A 19841-nucleotide genomic window follows, 5' to 3' on the forward strand; every position below is an offset into this window, starting at 1 on the left:
TGTAAACAGGTGCGATCACTGGTTTCTTGCATTATTTCTGAAGGAGAGTTAAGGATATGGAAACATCCCTGTTTGGGAAGTTGGAAATGACTCCTACTTCCCCACAACCACCAGGGAAAAGTCAGTCTGCGACTGGCACAAAAAGCAGGTGATCTCGGTCCAATGCCACCATCCGTGCATATTTTTAAACTAAAGAAAGATACTTTGCAAAGAGAAACCACACTTTGGCATCCCAGGCCTCCCATCCTGCCCTTGGCTTTTCTCACGGACTCCTCCCCGGTCGGTGCCCACCTGTGAGGATGCCTGCTCTCCTCTTGGATCCTTTGGAAGATTTCTCATGGTTTTGGTTCTTCTAATACTTCCCTTAAAGTTTCTATGTATGCAATTTACTCAAGCCTTGGCTTCTGTGGACAGTAGCTATTGCAGCCTTGCTAGGGACTACCATGCTCTCTCACCCAGACTCTGCCTGTCACACAGTTTTGGTTATGTTATTGTTTTTCTTTCTCCTAGTAGTTACATTTATAGTTTTTTGTTTGTTTGTTTTTTGAGATAGGGTCTTGCTCCATTGCCCAGGCTGGAGTGTGGTGGCATGATCACAGCTCACTTGTAGCAGCTAGTCTTGGGCTCAAGCGATCCTCCTGCCTCAGCCTCCTGAGTAGATGGGACCACACGTCTGAGCCACTGTGCCTGGCTCTAACCTTTACACTTTTAAATACATTTATATTGTTATTATCTGATTTATGAACTAATGCTGAATGATACCTTTTGACACTCGCCCACTGCTATAAGAGATATGTAAAGCAATGTTCACATGACCTCAGACCTTCCCCATAGATGCACCCTGGCTTTGTGAGTCATTTCATTATTTGTATGTTGTTGTGACATGGAGTGTTTGCACTTCACTGTGTAACCAGGGGCTGTGGGTGAAGAGCAAGGCCCATTTCAGTAGTGGGTAAAGGGGCACACAGGGAGATCAAGGCTGGGGACACAGCTGACCTCTGCATCTGGCAGTGCTGCCACCAGGATTTCAGGGCACATACAGAGGCCAAAGCATTCTAAGGCCAGAAGAATGGGCTCAGAATTTCTGGCCGAGAAAGCAGGTGATCTCGGTCCAATGCCACCATCCCGTGCATAGTTTTAAACTAAAGAAAGATACTTTGCAAAGTCAAGCCACACTTTATAATAAAACAAAAGACCACACTGGCAATAAGAATTGCCAATAAGAATCTGATCAAACACAACACTTGAAAAACATCAAGAATGGGCCAGGCGTGGTGGCTCATGCCTGTATTACCAGCACTTTGGGAGGCCGAGGTGGGTAGATCACTTGAGGTCAGGAGTTCAAGACTAGCCTGGGCAATGTGGTGAAACCCCGTCAGGAGGCTGGGGCAGGAGAATTGCATGAACTCCAGAGGTGGAGGTTGCAGTGAGCTGAGATCACGTCACTGCACTCCAGCCTGGGTGACAGAGCAAGACTCTGTCTCCAGGAAAAACAAACAACAAAAAAACCCCAAACTAAAAACATGAAGAATGATGTGCAGCCTGGCGTAAGTCCAGGCATTTGAACCTCGTTCCTAGAGTTGAAGAGATATGAATCTTTCCCTAAAGCAGCAGAAACCATTTTTGTTAAAAACAGACTGAAGTATGTATGTGTGGGTTTCAGTCAGCTCCCTCCATCCACACTGATGAGGTGGACTGATTTTGCACAGCGGCTGAACAGATTTCTTTTTTGCAGTGTAAAAAAACATGCCTATCCCTAATAGCAAGGAGAAAGCCCCAGATGGAAGACGCTTGGAGGCCTGGCCCTGCTATACGATTAACAAGGGAATTACCTGGCGTCCCTGATGGCCAGGAACGCACCTTTCCTGCAGATTCCACCAGCCTGCCTAAGTTCCCTTAATTTGTTACTTAACATGTTGGAGAGTTGGGTGTGATTAAGACTTCTCATTCAAAATCCAAATTACCTTTCAGTGACTATGTCTGAATTAATGAGGTTATTATTTACTTTTAGGAGCAGGACATGGTTACAGATGTGTTTTCATTACTGTTTAATCTTTACTGTTTTACCATGTTTTATCTCTGCTAAGATTATTCCATTGCTAGAGGTAGTAATCCTGAGATGAAATGAAGATGTTGTTCAAAAGCACGTCTTGTGGATCATAGGATTTGGGGATTATGTGGGAACTGGTTTCTTCCTGCCAAGCTGTCTGAGGTCTGCTTACAGACCCTCCTTTCTATCAATCACCCCACCTGACTCTTCCATCCTCCCTAGGGTGAGCCTTGCCCTTGGCCATGTCACAGACTACACTGGCTTCCATCACGTGGTCATCACTCACCCCTTTACTGCCCGAGTAGGCCTCACCTCCCCTACCTTGGAGGATACACTGCCTTGGATTTGTAGGTTCTCATGTGTGGTTGTTGCCTCTGTCTCAGAAGCTCCTGACTGGACAGCAGGGAGCCAGGAGACCTGAGTTCTGACCCAGCCCTCAGGCAAGTTCTAACCTCTGCCTCTCAGTTCTCATGTCTTGCTATTAATCATTTTTTAAAATTCAAAACAGAGATGGGGTCTCCCTATGTTGCCCAGGCTGGTCTCAAACTCCTGGGCTCAAGCAATCCTTCTGCCTCGGCCTCCCTAAGTGCTGGGGTTGCAGGTGTGACCCACTGTGTCTGATCTCTATTAATGTTTTTTTTTTTTTGAGACAGAGTTTTGGTCTTGTTGCCCAGGCTGGAGTGCAATGGCTCCATCTTGTTCATCATAACCTCTGCCTCCTAGGTTGAAGGGATTCTCCTGCCTCAGCTGCCTGAGTAGCTGGGATTACAGGCACCTGCCACCATGACTGGCTAATTTTGTATTTTTAGTAGAGATGGGGTTTCTCTATGTTGGTCAGGCTGGTCTCGAACTCCCAACCTCAGGTGATCCGCCTGCCTTGGTCTCCAAAAGTGCTGGGATTATAGGCATGAGCTATTGCAACCAGCCTTCATTTTTAAAAATGGAGCCACAGCTTATTAGGGGCCTCTATATTCCAGGCACTTTATAGCTACCATATTAAGACTTCATGACATTCCCCAGGTAGATATTTCTGTTTCCACTTCACATCTGCAGGCAAGGAGGGGCTGGGGTGCCCCTGAGCACATAGTGAACAGGGCAGGGCTGGGGTCCTTCAGCATTGAGCCCCAGCTCTTCCCAGGATACCCTGCTGTTGGCCTCAGCTCCCTACTGCTGCGATATGATAGGATTCTGATGATTAAAGAAAAGAGAGAAAAAATAGAAAGCAATTCAGAGAAAGTCACTCAGCAGGATATTCTGAAGGTGCCTGTCACAGGGTGGGGGAAATGGCACAACAACTAAAATCAGCCCCGCATCGTGGGGTCAGGGGACCCCTTGGGCCCAGCCATAGAGCCGTACCTCCAGCATGTGGTGGCCATCTGGGAAGGCGGATTGTTTCAGAAAATGTCAAATAAATGGAGCCCTCTGGAAAAGCCTTGGGAAGTAGCATCAAGTAAGAGGTTGGTCAAGGTGGGCCAAGGAGAGCCCTATGTAGCGGGCACCGGAGGCAAAACCACCAGATCTGAGAGGGGGACAAGCAACCTGCCAGGTGCAGGCTGGGGTGGAACGGAGCCGCAGAGAGGACCCGCAGAAGCAGTGCTGCTGTCTGCAGCAGCTGGAGCACAAGGAAGGGAACCCGTGTGCTCCCAGGGAAGTGGTGGCAAGGGGACAAGGCACTCTGGATGTCACACTTCCGTGGAACTGGTGGGGGTCACTGTTTGCAGAGCTGGCCTTGAGGTGCACGATGAATAGGCTCATGGCAGGACGGCGGGGCTTGCTTTTCAGAGAGGCCTGGGGCCCTGCCCCAGTACAAGATCCTTTTCATTGATGGACTCTTTCTGCATGAGTCCCAAGGGCTCCACCCAGCTCCAAGACAGCCTAGACCGTGTGGGGTGAGGCCCTGTGATGTGGTGCTAAAGCTCTCTCAGCCCCTCAGTCCCGTAGCACTCCTAGAGCTTCAGCTTTTCAAGATTTTATATATATCTGAAAAAAATATATATATCTTGAAAAATATATACAAACACACATACATATCATATATAAATACATACACATATGTACATACATATATATACATACATACATATAGTTGTGGCTGTATACACATACACACATATATACACACACATAATTGTTTCCTTTTTATAAAAGCCATCCAAAAAAGCAGGAAAAAACAAAGCCCCATGAAATCTCCTTTGGCCCTACGGTAGGTGCCCCAGGAGCATACCCGGAGGCCAGGACGGGAGTGCAAGTGATGGTTTGGGGGGTCACCCCAGGAAAGAGGAGGTGGGTAGAGAAGTGAGATGGAGAAGAAGGAAGCTGATGAATGTGTGTGTATCAGGGCAGGAGCTGTGGGGCCGGGCTCCTCCCACTGGGGGGCTGGTGGAGGACCTGTTAGCCTCGTCCCTGACATATGACACAGGGGAGAGCTGTAGTGTGCACACTCCATCTCTCAGCTGTACGTTGAGGGTTGTTGGGGGTACCCCTTGAATGTATGGCCCAGTCCTTGAAACCCAGCAGGCTCCGGCAGTGACAGAAAGCCCTTGGCCGGAGTCCCAGGTAGTGGCCTGGAAGCTGGGGTGGCAGCATGCTGATCCACAGCAGGGCCATGCCACCACTCAGAGATAACTGTGTGGGACTTTTTTTTTTGCAATCAGTTTTTTCTTTCCTTTTTTTTTTGAGACTGAGTCTCATTCTGTCACCCAGGCTGGAGTGTAATGGTGCGATCTCAGCTCATTGCAATCTCTGCCTCCCGGGTTCAAACGATTCTCCTACCTCAGCCTCCTAAGTAGCTGGGATTACAGGCACTCATCACCATGCCCAGCTAATTTTTGTATTTTTAGTAGAGACAGGGTTTCACGATGTTGGTCAGGCTGGTCTCAAACTCCTGATCTCTGGTGATCCGCCTGCCTTGGCCTCCCAAAGTGCTGGGATTACAGGCGTGAGCCACTGTGTCCAACCTTTGGTAATCATTTTGCTATGCAATGAGTATTCAACAAACCCAGATTTCCACACTCAATATGGGTTTTTCGTTCTGTGATTTGTGCACAACACGGCAAAACATGTTTTCCCTTTAGAAACATGAGTTTTAATAACTGTGGCCCGGTGCGGTGACTCACAGCCGTAATACCAGCACTTTGGGAGGTCAAGACAGGTGGATCACTTGAGGTCAGGAGTTTGAGACCAGCCTGACCAACATGGTGAAACTTTGTCTCTACTAAAAACATAAAATTAGCTGGGCATGGTGGCACATGCCTGTAATCTCAGCTACTCGGGAGGCAAGACAGGAGAATCGCTTGAACCTGAGAGGTGGAGGTTGTGGTGAGCCAAGATCACGCCATTGCACTCTAGCCTGGGCAACAAGAGAGTGAAATTCTGTCTCAAAAAAATATATTAAAAAAAAAATAGTGCACTGTGTAGTGGTGCTGCCAGGCCTAAGCAGGAAGCAGGGAGTTTGCAGTGGGGTCGCCCTTCCCTCCCCTCCCCTGATCTTTAGGATGCAGCCCTGGCAAAGCCCCCGTGAGATAACATATGCAGATTGCAACGCACAACACCATCCACTGCTAATTGCAGAAATCTGGGTTCTTCTTTTCTCTCTGATCTGGTTCCCTAGGCACTGGAAGAAAATTCCTTGGCTTCTGGGTTCTATTTGTACCTTCCTATTATTTGCCCTAAAATAAAGATAATATCATCTGGTCCCCACATCACAGTTTGCTGAACATAAAGATGAATGGCTATATCTTACCTCGACACGTTTAAAAAGTCCTAGACTCGATGGACAAAAGAAGACAGCTTTTTATTCCTGTACATTAATGGCACAAAGGAGCAGCTGAGTAATAGTCCTTGCATTTTTAGAGAATAATGATAGATGGTGTTCAGAGATAAGAGAGTTTCCGTGGAAAAGGCTAGTTATGTAATTACAGTTACAGCGAGATCAGAAACACCTACGTGCTGAATTTTAGTGATGCAAGGCCAGAACAGTGGTATGTGAGAGGGAAGAATGAACAGGCTGAATCAATAGCAGCAGTAAAATAGCCCTATTTTTAAGGTTATGGTTGAATTATGATAATACAGGCATTAAAAGGAGCAAGGCCAAGTACGAGACATGTTGATCCAAATGGAAGATTAAAAACATCAAGTGAGAGGCCTGAGTGGGTTTCTGAATACACCTGGAAGACAGTGGAGGTGCTACACATTTAGACAATCAGAATCCAGAAAGGGACTGAGCCACAGGCATGAGATGAGTTCCAGAACTGTCCACTGCTCGAGACAGAAGAAGGTGCTCATTCGTGCTCAAGACACTAAGGAGATGAGATTGGTTACTGGAAGCCCGCAGGCATCTCAGCTCCGGGCCAGTCTGAAGACTGATGCCATAGAACTACACACAGAGCAATGTGCAGACATCTGTCTGAATGTTTTAGGTGGCTGCAAAGCCTTTGAGATAGAGTCTTGCTCTGTTGCCTGGGCTAGAGTGCAGTGGTGCGATCTTGGCTCACTGCAAACTCTGCCTCCTGGGTTCAAGTGATTCTTATGGCTCAGCCTCCTGAGTAACCAGGATTACAGGTGCATGCCACTGTGCCCAGCTAATTGCAAACCGTTTATAAATTGTGCATTTCCCTGGGAAACAAAAGGCATAATCTGAGAGTTGCTGTTCAGTGAGACATCACTGGGGCCCCAGTGCTCAGGACCTCAAAGCATGGCCATCAGGGGCTCGTGCTGCTGATCTCTCTGCAGCTGCTGTCAGTGGGTGAGTTGGGAAGACACCCCCTCCAACACCCATGAATGGGTCAGAGAACCCACATGCCGCTGAATTGCCCCAGGAGGCCCATACTAGCCGAGCCTAGATGCCATGGCCCGTGGGTTTTACAGCTTATCCATCCAAGAGATGGGGATCAAAACGCTGAATTTCCAAAGAGGGATCATACTCGCTAGAGCTCCTGATTCTCAGTGGAATTCCCGCACACCCTTCCTAATAAGCTAAAGGTAAATGTTAGGCCCTTGTGGGCAGGAGGCCCACTGACAGTGTAGCATCCCATGTGTCTGGCCAGGGCAGGCCCGCATGGATCTGAAGAGCTCACACATCATCATGTTAGCGTAATAGCAGTCAAGGGCATGAGGAGTCAGCTGGTGGGTGAGGGAGGGATGTCTGTACTTAGGCGGCTCCAACCCCACCCTCCCCAAGAAAGGTTCTAAATGCTAAAAGCGCTCCACAGTAAAATATTTACGCAAATAAGCAAGTGTTTTCTCCTCTAGGCGCCTGCTGGTGGTTCATGCTGTTAATCTCTTTTGGAAATGCAAGAACATGTTTTGATATAGATCACAAAAGCTCGAGCGGCAGAGGTGTTTATGTACTCAGAAGGCTGAGCTGCCAGAGTGGGAACACCGATTCAAGGTCTCTGGATGTAAAGTGAGTCAGGTGAAAAGATGTTTCCTTTCTCCCCCGTGAACACCAATCTGAATTTGCAGGAAGTGTCTTCCCGTCTTTCCTGCAGCCTCCGAGGTTCAGTGTGCCGGCTGGAATGACACACGGGTGACAGGATACCCGGACAACACGCATGACAATTACAACCCAATGCTGCACAACAGGCAAAGGAGGCTGGGCCGTGAGGTTGTCTGCCTCACAGGTAGACACGGTGCTGTGTGATTCTGCAATGTTCTGCCATGGTTGGAGCGCTCAGAGTATTTAAATGATCACCTTCTCCTTACCTGGGCTTCAGTGCTTTCAATGACCACAAATCAAAGTCCACACCTCTCTACGCACATTTGGAACTCTCTAGAACCCAAACAGCCTTCTAAGTTTTCTTTCTCTTGTCAGCAAGAACCATCTGCTTCAGCAACCAGAGTCACAGAGAATAAATCAAAGCAGCACACCACTGGTGCATGCAACGTAAACACTAGGACCAGGCTGAGCCCACAGTGATCCAGGAGGCACATGAATAGCTCCCAAGTTAAAAGAGCCTCTAGCCTCTGCTGGTGCCAGGGAAACGATGAAATATTCAATGTGATATGGAAGCTAACATTACTCAGCATTTACTATGTGGCAGGCACTGTTCCAAGTACCACTCATTTCACCAGTGAGGGAGGGGGAAACTGAGGCATGGGAAAGCTAAGAAACACACATACATTCACCCAGCTAATAAGCACAGGCTGAGATCTCAGTCAGATCCTTACCCATGCTGCCAGCCTGCTTGCCAGCGATGCACTGTTTAAAACACAGGGGAAAAGAGAAGCAGGCAGCCCCAAGGTTCATGCCATCTAACTGCAGACTACAGCTGCTTTCTTTCCTGCTGTTTAAATGAAGCTGTAATGAATATCCTTGTGCATTTCTCCTTGTGCACACAGGCAAGAATTTTTCTAGGGTGAAGGCCTGGAAGTGCAGAGCTGCTGAGTTGCAGTGTGAACGCGCTCACCTTTCCTGGGTATTGCCAGAGCGCTCCCCAAAGTGGTCGCACCAACTCCCATTCCTAGCAAGAGTGTACGGGTCTTGTTTCTCCACATCCTCATGTAAACTTGGCATTATCACAGTTTCTTATGGTTCCAAATATGGTTAATGTGAAATGGGATTTCATTGTTGCTTCAATTATTATTTTACAGTACTCTTGCCATCAGAAAAACAAATGTCAGACACACTCTGAAAAGTAAATGACAGATGATAAAATCAGCTAACCGGCTCACTGGACAGCAGGCCCCATGCTGTGCCTGCGGGAGTGCTGAGGACAAGCCTGACCAGGTGGACACGTGTAGGAAGATGGACAGTGAGGACCTGGGCCTACAGAGGATAGCCGCATGAGTCCTCAGGAAGAGCAGAGGCCCTGGAGAAGCAGGAGTGTCAGGCAGAGGGCTGGGCCTAGAGCCGGCTGAGGCCAGAGCCTCCCAACATGTGCAAGGAAGCGCTTGGTCAAAATCACAGCACTAGAATCTGAGCACAGGTCAGTCTATGGCAAGAGAGAAGCACAGATGAAGCGCATGCTTTGTTCCTGCACCTCTCCCACACCTTCACACTCCAGAACTGATTTGTGGCAGCCTGGTAAGGTGAGAGTGAGTGGACGGAGATGACCACAGAGTGAGGACTTGCCAGGAGGGTCTACCAAGGCTGGCAGTGGGAGCCAGGGGCCCTGCCAAGGTGGAGGTGGAGCTGGGGCAAGCCTACTTCTTCATGGGGAACACTGTTCTTGTGGACTCCTGTGCCTCTGTCAATGTTTCTTGTTTTACAGCATGCAGGGTTCAGATCCCGCGTAATCAGATATTAGCCCTGCTTGTGCCAGAAAAGGCTGAAGCCTGGGTGCTGTGCTGAGGTGGAGGCCTGCCTGGGTGGGACTCCTGCAAATCTCTTCACCACAGCTGTCTGCTGGGCAGACAATTTCCTACCCCAAGACTGGGCTCATGATGCAGGCACCAGATGTGGCTGGGAGCTCCCTCTCCGCTGGTCCAGGTCCTGAAACGCTCACCTCCAGAGTGGCTGCTGTGGCTGCTGATCTGAGATTTTAGTAGCAGGAACCCACAATTCCAAAGGTCACCTAATTCAGAAATGCTGTACTCAGAGCCAAACACTTCTATCTAGCAACTCCAGAAATCACATAAAGGAAGAGGCAAAGTGAAAATAGGCCACAGCCTTTTTGTGCAGAAGACTTAGGAAGCTCCAGGCCCCCTCTCAGGGAAGCAAGAGCTCAATAAATATTTCACTCTGTGTCCACCCTTCTCAGGCTGCCAGAGTTATTACCTAAAAGGCAAATCTGATCGCGCTGCTTTCCCACTCAAAGTCCTTGGATGAATTCCTGCTGCCGTTCAATACAGGCCTCCAAACTTTTTTTTAGAGATGTGAAAGTTTTTCTTCAAACTAACTATTAGAATCCCAAGATCAAATGCAGGCAAAAGTGGTGAGTTTTACCACCTGTTTGTAAGTTTGGGTTTATAACTTTACCGTAAATCACCCAGAACACAGGCTAGCAGAATCAGGGGTCTCCTGTGTGTCAAAATTTGGTCAATATCCTGAAAGCTAACCTGGGGCTGGGGCAATGTTCTGTGCCTGCCGCCCTTGCCTCTAGTAGGCCAGTTTAAAATGTCCAGGTCCCAGGGTCACATTCTCCAGGGCACAGCAGGGAACTCACAGCAGCTCAAGACCTGGCCCAGCGTCCATCTCTACCCTTGGAGCTGTCAATGCTCCCATAGGCTAAAAGCACTCGGTCTTGGCTGAGTGGACACCCCTCTTCCCTTCTTCCAAGGCCACCACCTATCTCCATATCCCACTCAAAAGGAGCCTTCCACCCACAAAGACCCCACAGAGAAGGAGCTGTATGTAAGGCATTGAATGAAACCTTTTCCAGGTTGTTTATCTCACTGTATTCTCACCATGTTTCTCCCTTACGGGACCATGGGCATTTTGAGGACAGGTGTGCCCTCATTCATTGCTCTCCCCCTACTGTGTGTACCACACCAGCACAAAGTCCTTAATTTGTCTCTGTGAAAGGGTGAATGAGTAAAGGAACTGGGGATATTTTAAAATATAATTTGCTGCTTTGGGGAACTGGGAAAAATTAAGGCTTTTCATCAGTGTTAGCAGAGCTGGTATGCTGGCTGTAATGTAAACAAATTTCCTGGGACCCAAGGCATGTGCTTCATCTCAGCGGCTTCTTACAAGGACTGGGTGCAAGTGCTGTAGCAGAAAGATGTTTCCAGGAACATGGGAGAAAGATGTTTCCAAGTCTGCATCTTCTATGAAAAACTAGCCTATTTCCCAAACACACATCAAAATAGCGGGGTACTTCAGAGAGGAAAGGAAGGTTGATTACAAAGGGTATTGCCATGAACCGCAAATGAAGGGAAGAAATTCCGGGTTGACAAAACATAAATTTCATTCCATACCAAAAACCCTTAGTACCTAGCTCAGAAAACAGTCAAGAGGCCCACGATCACCTCAGTTCAGAAAACTCTAGGCTGCTGGAGACAGCCTTCTTTTAACCTCATAAATATCTAACCAACAGGGAAGACATCATTCTGACTGTTGTTTCTCTCCTTTCAAACACCATTACTCCTTTTTCTTTTTCTTTTTTGGGGAATAGGGTCTTGCACTCTCTCTCAGGCTGGAGTGCAGTGATGCAATCTTGGCTCACTGCAGCCTCAACTTCCTGGGCTCAATTGATCCTCCCACCTCAGCCTCCCAAGTAGCTGGGACTACAGGCACATGCCACCATGGCTGGCTAATATTTTTAGTGGTTTTTTTTTTTTTTTTTGGTAGAGATGGGGTCTCACAATGTTGCCCAGGTTGGTCTTGAACTCCTGGGCTCAAGCAATCCACCTGCCTCAGTCTCCCAAGATGCTGGGATTACAGGCATGAGCCACCACTCCTGGCCACCGCCGCTCCCTTACCCAGGATAATGCCGTTGGGTTCCTCCGGAGGTTGCCACACGATCCGCACCGAGGTGAGTCTCACTTCAGGGAACACGAGCCTCACTGGTGGGCCTGGGGCTGAAGGGAAAACCACAGTGATTCAGATGTCAAGACCATGTTTCTTGGGTGTGTGACAGGTTATACAGGATTGTGAGGGCCAGCTGTGTACAGTAACTACCACAGACTATACTGTCGTTGGTTTAGAACCCTCTGAAGTTTTGGACCAATAACTTTTGGAACCTCATGGCTAGTATGGCTCCCTCAGGATCTTGAGAAAACACTTCACTTTAAACCCTGCCCGTCTGCTTTCTATGACTCAAAAGCAGGGCTCCTGAACTATGCCAGGAACAGTGTGAGTGTAACCAGCATACTGGGAAACAAGCATACCAGTCGCTGAATGACTCTGAGAGCAAACATCAGGTTGAGAGAGAAGATTTCCCTCATCTGAGCTCAGATCCCCTTACTGGGTTTGACATCTGCAAAGCAGGTGGTAGATAAGGTGGCCTGAAGTTCCTCCCAACTCTAACAGAGGTTACAATTTCTGATGAAACAACGACTTTATCCTCAATCACTCTTCCTGTAGGCATGCCACCTCTCTCCCGCATCGTCCTAGAAAATTAAGAGTTGATGTGCACAAATGCATATAATAATTCTTGCATGTGGTTCGGTGCACCGATAATTCAAAAAGCAGTTAGGTGTGGTGGAGCTGCTCAATAATAGGGTCAGAGCTCTCATAAAATACATTTACTTAAATGTACAGGCAAGTAAGTGTGGCCAGTATGAGAGCTTCTTGTTGGAATTAATAACTGATTGATTCCCAGATAAGAGGCAATGGGTATGAGACAACCAATACAAAAATAAAAGGCTGTGTGTTCATCATTCTAGGCCTCTGAGTTCTGCCCCTGGCTATGAAGCTGGAAACAGTATTTTGAATTTTGAACGTGTGTTATGACACCTATTCTGGGGTGAAATAAACATCTGAAGGAGGCCACAGGCTCTTGCAAATAGGACTAGGTCACAGATATGCAAACATTGACTCAGCCTTAAGTAGCGTCGCTCCCCTGAGCCCTCTCCTGGGCTGTTTATTGGGATTACACTGGAATGAGGAGGAGGAAAGGCGAGTCTACAGGAGGGCTGTGAGAGAGGAAGAAACAGCACTCCAGGACTCACCAACGCGTGCATCAAGACGGGCAGCTGCAGCGGGCCTGGTGTTAGACATAGTTTCCAATATGCCCCTTTTTACTTTCATTTGGGAAACCTGGAATGCACCGCACTGGAGCTGCAGATCGCTTTGCAAAGAAACAACATCCACATTCCCTTCCTCTCCTGGATCCCCCTCTAGCCTGAGACCCTGTGTCAGGGAAGGATGGACAAGACCTTCCATAGGGCTCCTTTCTCTCCCCAAGGGTGGGCTCAGCTCAGGTATGGCGCTCTCTGAGTCACCTGGAGAGAGTGCTTTCCACTCAGCAGTTAAGAGAATTTCCAGACTAAGTTAGTTACTTAGCAAAGATGCTTAAGGAAACCTACAATCGTTTCACTTTTTCAGCTGCTTCTGATGATCCCCAAGGTGGGTGTTTTGCGGGGGGAGATCAGTATTTCTCCCCCTGACGTATTCATTACAGTCTGTTTAATAATGAAAATGTAACGGCGCTAACCTTTACCTCTTTGACATCTGCAAAGCGGGAAAACATATTTATGGATGATTTAGATTTCCATAAAAACAAAGCTGGCAAGACGTGCTTGTTATTCAGGTCTGGAAACACGGGGATCTGGGGACCTTGGGGCGTCAAACACGGGGTTTTCTACAACTTCTAATTATCTCTCGCAGTGCAAACGGTGAGACCGGGGCGGTGCCAAGAGAATTAAGGCATGAGGCCCACCGTGGATTTTTTAAACTATAGTTGTCCCCTCTTGTCTGCAGTTCAGGCATCCCCTAGGGGTCCTGGGCTGTGTTGCTGGATAAGGGGGCACTACACTGGGTGTGTGTAGCCCCGGCCGAGAGGAGCATCCACAGCTCACATCCACAGCTCAGCCTGGCCCCAGCCTTTACTGCCTGTTCCCAGCACTGCCCACAGCAGTTATGAGGAAAACTCTGCACAGGTTCATAATTAGGCTGTAAAAATCCACTCCAGGCTGAAATTGGCCATATAAATGCTCAGCGAGTGAAAAACAATTTTGTTTTGTTTCCCTCAACTGCAAAAGAAAAGTGGTTTGAAAATTAAGTTAAAAGTGACAACAACCCAAACTGTTTGCATTGGAAACGCCAAGCTGGGAGGCTGCGAGGCCCCCGAAGGCACGAAGCCTGGACATACCGTCATCCTTGGTGCGCTCCAGGATGAGGGGCGTGCTGGGGACCCCGTTCCCAATGCGGGTGAACGCCAGCACCTGGAGCTCATAGAGCACAAACTTGCGCAGGCCTGCCAGCAGCGCCGACTGCGTGTGGTTCCCTCGCACCACGTGACTCCTGGGCTCCGCATCCAGGTCTTTGGCCCGGAACAGAATCTGCGGCATCGACACAGCACGAGGGTTATGAGGCGGCGGGTGCCGGGAGGGACCTCTGTGGCATAGGGCAGGCCACCGTCATGAATCAAGGCCTAGCCAGCTGTACTTTGTCCCTGAGGACAGCTGCCTGCAAGGCTAATCTGTACCCACTGGCGTTGGGGGAGGAAGGTGGTTGTAGAGTGACTATGCTCCAGGGGATCTTGAGTTAGCGTCCACGGCTTGGTGAGTCTGCTGCCTGGTCATAATTTGCATGGTCTGAGCGCCCAACTGCAGCCATGCCAACCACAGCCACTAAAACAAAGGACTCGATGATGGATACAGACACATTCTGCTTCCTGCCACAGGAGCCAGCAGCCCACTGGGTTTCCCAGCCATGGAAGCTGGGTTCCTGCCCCAGAAGACCTGCTGTCCTCACACAGACGGGAGCTCCGGCCTCCTTGGGCCATCTGCAGCTGCACAAGCTGTAGGCACCCCACCCCAGGCTTCTCTGCACCCCACCCCAGGCTGCTCTCCTCCAGGGCACCCCACCCCAGGCCGCTCTCCTCCAGGGGACTCCACCCAAAGCTGCTCTCCTCCAGGGCACCCCACCCCAAGCTGCTCTCCTCCAGGGGACCCCACCCCAAGCCGCTCTCCTCCAGGGGACCCCACCCCAAGCCGCTCTGCTCCAGGGCACCCCACCCCAAGCCGCTCTCCTCCAGGGCACCCCACCCCAGGCCGCTCTCCTCCAGGGCACCCCACCCCAGGCCGCTCTCCTCCAGGGGACCCCACCCCAAGCCGCTCTGCTCCAGGAGACCCCACCCCAAGCCGCTTTGCTCCAGGGCACCCCACCCAAAGCCGCTCTGCTCCAGGGCACCCCACCGCAGGCCGCTCTGCTCGAGGGCACCCCACCCCAGGCTGCTCTGCTCGAGGGCACCCCACCCCAGGTTGCTCTGCTCCAGGACACCCCACCCCAGGCCGCTCTGCTCCAGGGCACCCCACCCCAGGCCGCTCTCCTCCAGGGGACCCCACCCCAAGCCGCTCTCCTCCAGGGGACCCCACCCCAAGCCGCTCTGCTCCAGGGCACCCCACCTCCAGGGCACCCCACCCCAGGCCGCTCTGCTCAAGGGTACCCTACCCACCCCAGGCCGCTCTCCTCCAGGGCACCCCACCCCAGGCCGCTCTCCTCCAGGGGACCCCACCCCAAGCTGCTCTCCTCCAGGGGACCCCACCCCAAGCCGCTCTCCTCCAGGGGACCCCACCCCAAGCCGCTCTGCTCCAGGGCACCCCACCTCCAGGGCACCCCACCCCAGGCCGCTCTGCTCAAGGGTACCCTACCCACCCCAGGCCGCTCTCCTCCAGGGCACCCCACCCCAGGCCGCTCTCCTCCAGGGGACCCCATCCCAAGCTGCTCTCCTCCAGGGGACCCCACCCCAGGCTGCTCTCCTCCAGGGCACCCCACCCCAGGCCGCTCTCCTCCAGGGCACCCCACCCCAGGCCGCTCTCCTCCAGGGCACCCCACCCCAGGCCGCTCTCCTCCAGGGCACCCCACCCAAAGCTGCTCTGCTCCAGGGGACCCCACCCAAAGCCGCTCTGCTCCAGGGCACCCCACCCCAAGCTGCTCTCCTCCAGGGGACCCCACCCAAAGCTGCTCTGCTCCAGGGCACACCACCCCAAGCTATTCTCCTCCAGGGCACCCCACCCCAAGCTGCTCTGCTCCAGAGCCTCCTGCTAAGTCCTCACTCAACACCCACCCTCTCTGAACTACTCCCTGAGATCAGGGACCTGGAAGGCCATAAAGGACAGAGTCATCAAAGAGGCATTTGAAAATAGCACAGCAAGCATGTTTCTGTGGGCCCCAGGAAGGTAGTGTGGAATTTTGGTCACTGAACCCACTCAATGGGACTGCCATGTGTCATGGAGACAGTAGGGAGCACTTAGAATATCCAGGTAAGGGGGAAGGCATAGGAGAGCAGGTGAGAGAAGCAAAGAATAGGGATGTGAAGTATGGAAAGGCAGAGGAGACACGCTCAAAACCCAGGGAGCAGCAATGTGACAAGCATGGCCTTGCTGGCTGGGTCCAGAAACGCTCATTCTGATGGCTGGCATTGCTGAGCCAAGGAGCAAATGGGGAGACAGAGCCTGTTGCCCCTGAGGAACAGAAGGGGGTTTTACAGGGCTGGGGTGGATGCATGGAAGATGGAACCCAGAAATGGTGCCCCAGAGAAGCTGGGACAGACCCAGCCCTTCCAGCTGATGCCATTGCTGGGACTGTGAGGACACACATAGAAATATGTACATAGCGATCCACCTCCCCCAGCCCTTCACATGAGCAAGGTGTGCTGTATAAAAGACCCACTGAATTTTCACACCAACCCTGGGATGAAGCTACCATTGTTTTTCCCATTTTACAAGTAGGGAGACACAGGCACAGGGTTTCAGTAACTGGCCTGCAGCACCGGGGCCAGCAAGGGCAGAGCCAGGCACAGGCCTGGAGGTCAGTTCCTCTCCTGCTGTGCTTTCCTTCAGGCACCCTGTTTTGGCATTTGTGATGTGGTTATACTAATGCCTAATTCCCAGACAGCAATGAGGCTTAGATAAGACAACTGGATGCATTTTTTTTTTTTGAGATGAGTCTCTGTCACCCAGGCTGGAGTGCAGTGGCATGATCTTGGCTCATTGCAACCTTTGCCTCCCAGGTTCAAGCAATTCTCCTGCCTCAGCCTCCTGCCTCAGCCTCCTGAGTAGCTGGTATTACAGATGCGTGCCACCACACCCTGCTAATTTTTTTTGTATTTTTAGTACAGACGGGGTTTCACCATGTTGGTCAGGATGGTCTTGAACTCCTGACTTTGTGATCCACCCGCCTTCACCTTCCAAAGTGCTGAAATTATAGGAGTGAGCAACCATGTCCAGCCGACAACAGGATGTATTAATACAAATCACAAACTGGCTGGTGCTGCAGATCTGTGGGGGAATAGAAGGCTCATTGCTTTGGGGGAATGGCACATGGTTGCATTTCCCCAGCCCACTCTTTATACAAAGGGAAGTCACCCCATCACACACCTTGTAGCCCAGTATGAGTCCATTCTGGTCCTGCTCTGGCACGGAAGCCCACGTCAGTAAAATCTGGGTTGAGCTGACAGCCTCAGCTGACACGTTTTCAGGGGCGGCTGAAGGAACTGCAAAGAACCAGTGAAGTAGATTGGCATCCAAAGTTTAAAGCTTCTACAAATAAAGATCCAGTTTTCACCCAAATAATCAAGTTGTCCTTGAAATAGCAACATATTCTGAGCATTCTGTAGTGATCAGATTAAACCTGCAGGAGTATAACAGACATGTAAATCTCTTTAATATTAGCAACAAATTCCATAAATCCTGGGTATTTAGCAGCTCAATTTTACCTGAGTCCACCCAGCAAGAAAAACAAAGAAGATGCTTTGTCTGTTTGCTGTATTAACTTGTAGAAACTGCAGACTTTTATCTCAAATGGGAAATCCTCACTTTCAGACACACACCAGTTCACTGACAGCTCTAAACATGGTATTCCTTGACAGGGACAGGAAAGGCTGAAGAGAGGAGGGGACATGAGGATTTACATAGAAGAAGGGAAAGGGAGGGCAGGTTGACTAGGTGCTTATCCGGTACCTGTCTGTGCCAACTGCCTTCAGTTACGTAATTGCATCTAATCTCACAATGATCCCAGTGAAGTAGGTATCATTACCCCTTTTCTACCAGTGAGAAAACTAAAGCTGAGAAAATTGCATTCATCCATTTTAATGAATGCTTTTCTACAAGGAGATGGGCAGCAGAGGCCAGCCATGCCCTTCTTGACCCACGCACATGTAAGATAATTTTCTTTTTTTTTGAGACTGGAGTGCAGTGTTGTGATCTCGGCTCACTGTAACCTCCACCTCCTGGGTTCAAGCAATTCTCCTGCCTCAGCCTTAAAAGTAGGTGGGATTACAGGCATACCTAGCTTACACCATACCTGGCTAATTTTTGTATTTTTAGTAGATACACGGTTTCACCACATTGGCCAGGCTGGTCTTGAACTCGTGACCTCAAGTGATCTGCCCACTTTGGCCTTCTAAAGTGCTGGGATTACAGGTGTAAGCCACCATGCCCGGTCCACATGTCAGATCATTTTCTTACTTTCATGCAATCTCTCTTCTGTCTGCACTATCAATGAACTAATTTGTCTTGATAGGTTTGCAATGATTCAGATATAATGTGTATAAAAGCAGTGAAACTTTAAAAGTAAGGGCATTATATTCTAGATAATCTCCATTTGCTTTGTTAATTTTCTTGTGGACCCATTTAAACTTCAAACACCATTCAGATAAGAAAACCTGGACCTGAGCTAGCCTCCAGCAGTCAGAAAAGGCACTGTTGATAAACAGCACAGAGGAGTTGCTCTCAGTTGGGCCTGAAGATCCCACCACACTTCAGGGCTACCATGGTTGAAAAAGAAGAGACATTTCAAGTCCAACATGTCCTATGGGAGAGGGATCCCATGGGAGCCCCAGAGCAATGGAGGCTCTGGGAGGTTATTGCTTGGTGGCAAAGTCTCCTTTTGAACTTGGGTGGTCTCCGGGATACCCAGGTAAGTAGCCTGGGGTGACGGAGTAAGGCCAGACTCGGTGGAAGCCAGGGATGCTGCTCTGGTCACCTGTGTCTCAATTGTCCTATTTGTGAAAGGCTGTATTAACTTGTAGAGACTGCAGACTTTTCAAGTCTTCTCCCTCTCCCCTCTTGGTGGCCAGCACTTGTTGGTCAACAGGTGATCAATAGCTAGTTGTTTTGAAGACAGTGAAAGGAGATGCTATGACTAGTCCTAGCCTATAGAGTGAGAATGAAAGCAAACTCTGAGAAGTGCCTGGTAGGGTGCTGGCACACAGAGGTGAGTGGAAGCATCTGTTTCCTTCCCATTTGCAAGCCTACTAGGACTCCAAGAATGGCAGGATGCACACATGCACCTCTGTAGCAGGAACACTCGCAGGACTTGCTCTGCTCTTTCTTAGACTTATCCATCCATCCATCCATCTATCCATCTATCCATCTATCCATCTATCCATCCATCCACCCTCCCACCGACCCATCCATAAATTGATCCATCCATCCATTCATCCATAAATCAATCAATCCATCCATCCATCCACTCATCCACCCATCTATCCATCCATCCATCTACCCACTCACCCATCACTCATCCATCCCTCTATTCATTCATCCATCCACTCACCCATCTATCCATTCACTCATCCATCCATCCACCCATCCATCCATCCATCCATCTACCCATCCATCTATCCATCCATCCACCCACCCATTCATTCATCTATGAATCCACCCACCCATCTATCCATTCATCCTTCCATCCACCCATCCACTCATTCATTCATCTACCATCCATCCATCCACTCACCCATCACCTATCCATCCATTCATTCACTTATCCATTCCTTCAGACATTCAGACTTCCTCCTCATTACACAGAGACTGAGAGGGTAGCAATGTTATTTAGTCTAACATGGCGGGGGGGATTGCACAATAATGCAAACTGTAACATTTGATTGTCACACTGCATAGGGTGGGCCCCCAATCCAGCATGACTAGTGTCCATAAAAAAAGGAATTTGGACACAGACACACACATAGGGAGAGTGCCATGGGAGGAGACAGACACAACACACAGGGAGAACACCGTGGGGACATGGGAGAGAGGCTGCCCGGGCCATGGAACTACCAGACGCTGGAGAGGGTCTGAGGACAGATCCTTCCAAAGGCTTCAGGGGGATCATGGCTCTGCTGACACCTCCAGCTCAGATTCCACCTTCCAGAATGGTAACAGGATACATTTCTGCCATTTAAGCTACCCTGTTCGGGGTATTCTGCTATGACACAAACACAGTTTTTAAGACAATGCC

General features: G+C 49.8%; 1 protein-coding gene across 1 annotated transcript in view; it reads right to left on the minus strand.

Moving 5' to 3' along the window:
• SDK1 (sidekick cell adhesion molecule 1) overlaps positions 1-19841 on the minus strand; it is a 652070-nt gene that overhangs the window by 116674 nt on the left and 515555 nt on the right. The window contains exons 25-27 of the mRNA XM_021675988.2: positions 16979-17094; positions 13747-13936; positions 11414-11512 (exon numbers count right to left, since the gene is read on the minus strand). Of these exons, the coding sequence (XP_021531663.2) occupies positions 11414-11512; positions 13747-13936; positions 16979-17094 (405 nt within the window). The remainder of the gene's footprint in view (positions 1-11413; positions 11513-13746; positions 13937-16978; positions 17095-19841) is intronic.

The sequence above is a fragment of the Aotus nancymaae genome, unplaced genomic scaffold, assembly GCF_030222135.1.
Source record: "Aotus nancymaae isolate 86718 unplaced genomic scaffold, 86718_ANA_hifiasm-v0.15.2.pri h1tg000015l_0, whole genome shotgun sequence".
Taxonomy (NCBI): Eukaryota; Metazoa; Chordata; class Mammalia; order Primates; family Aotidae; genus Aotus; species Aotus nancymaae.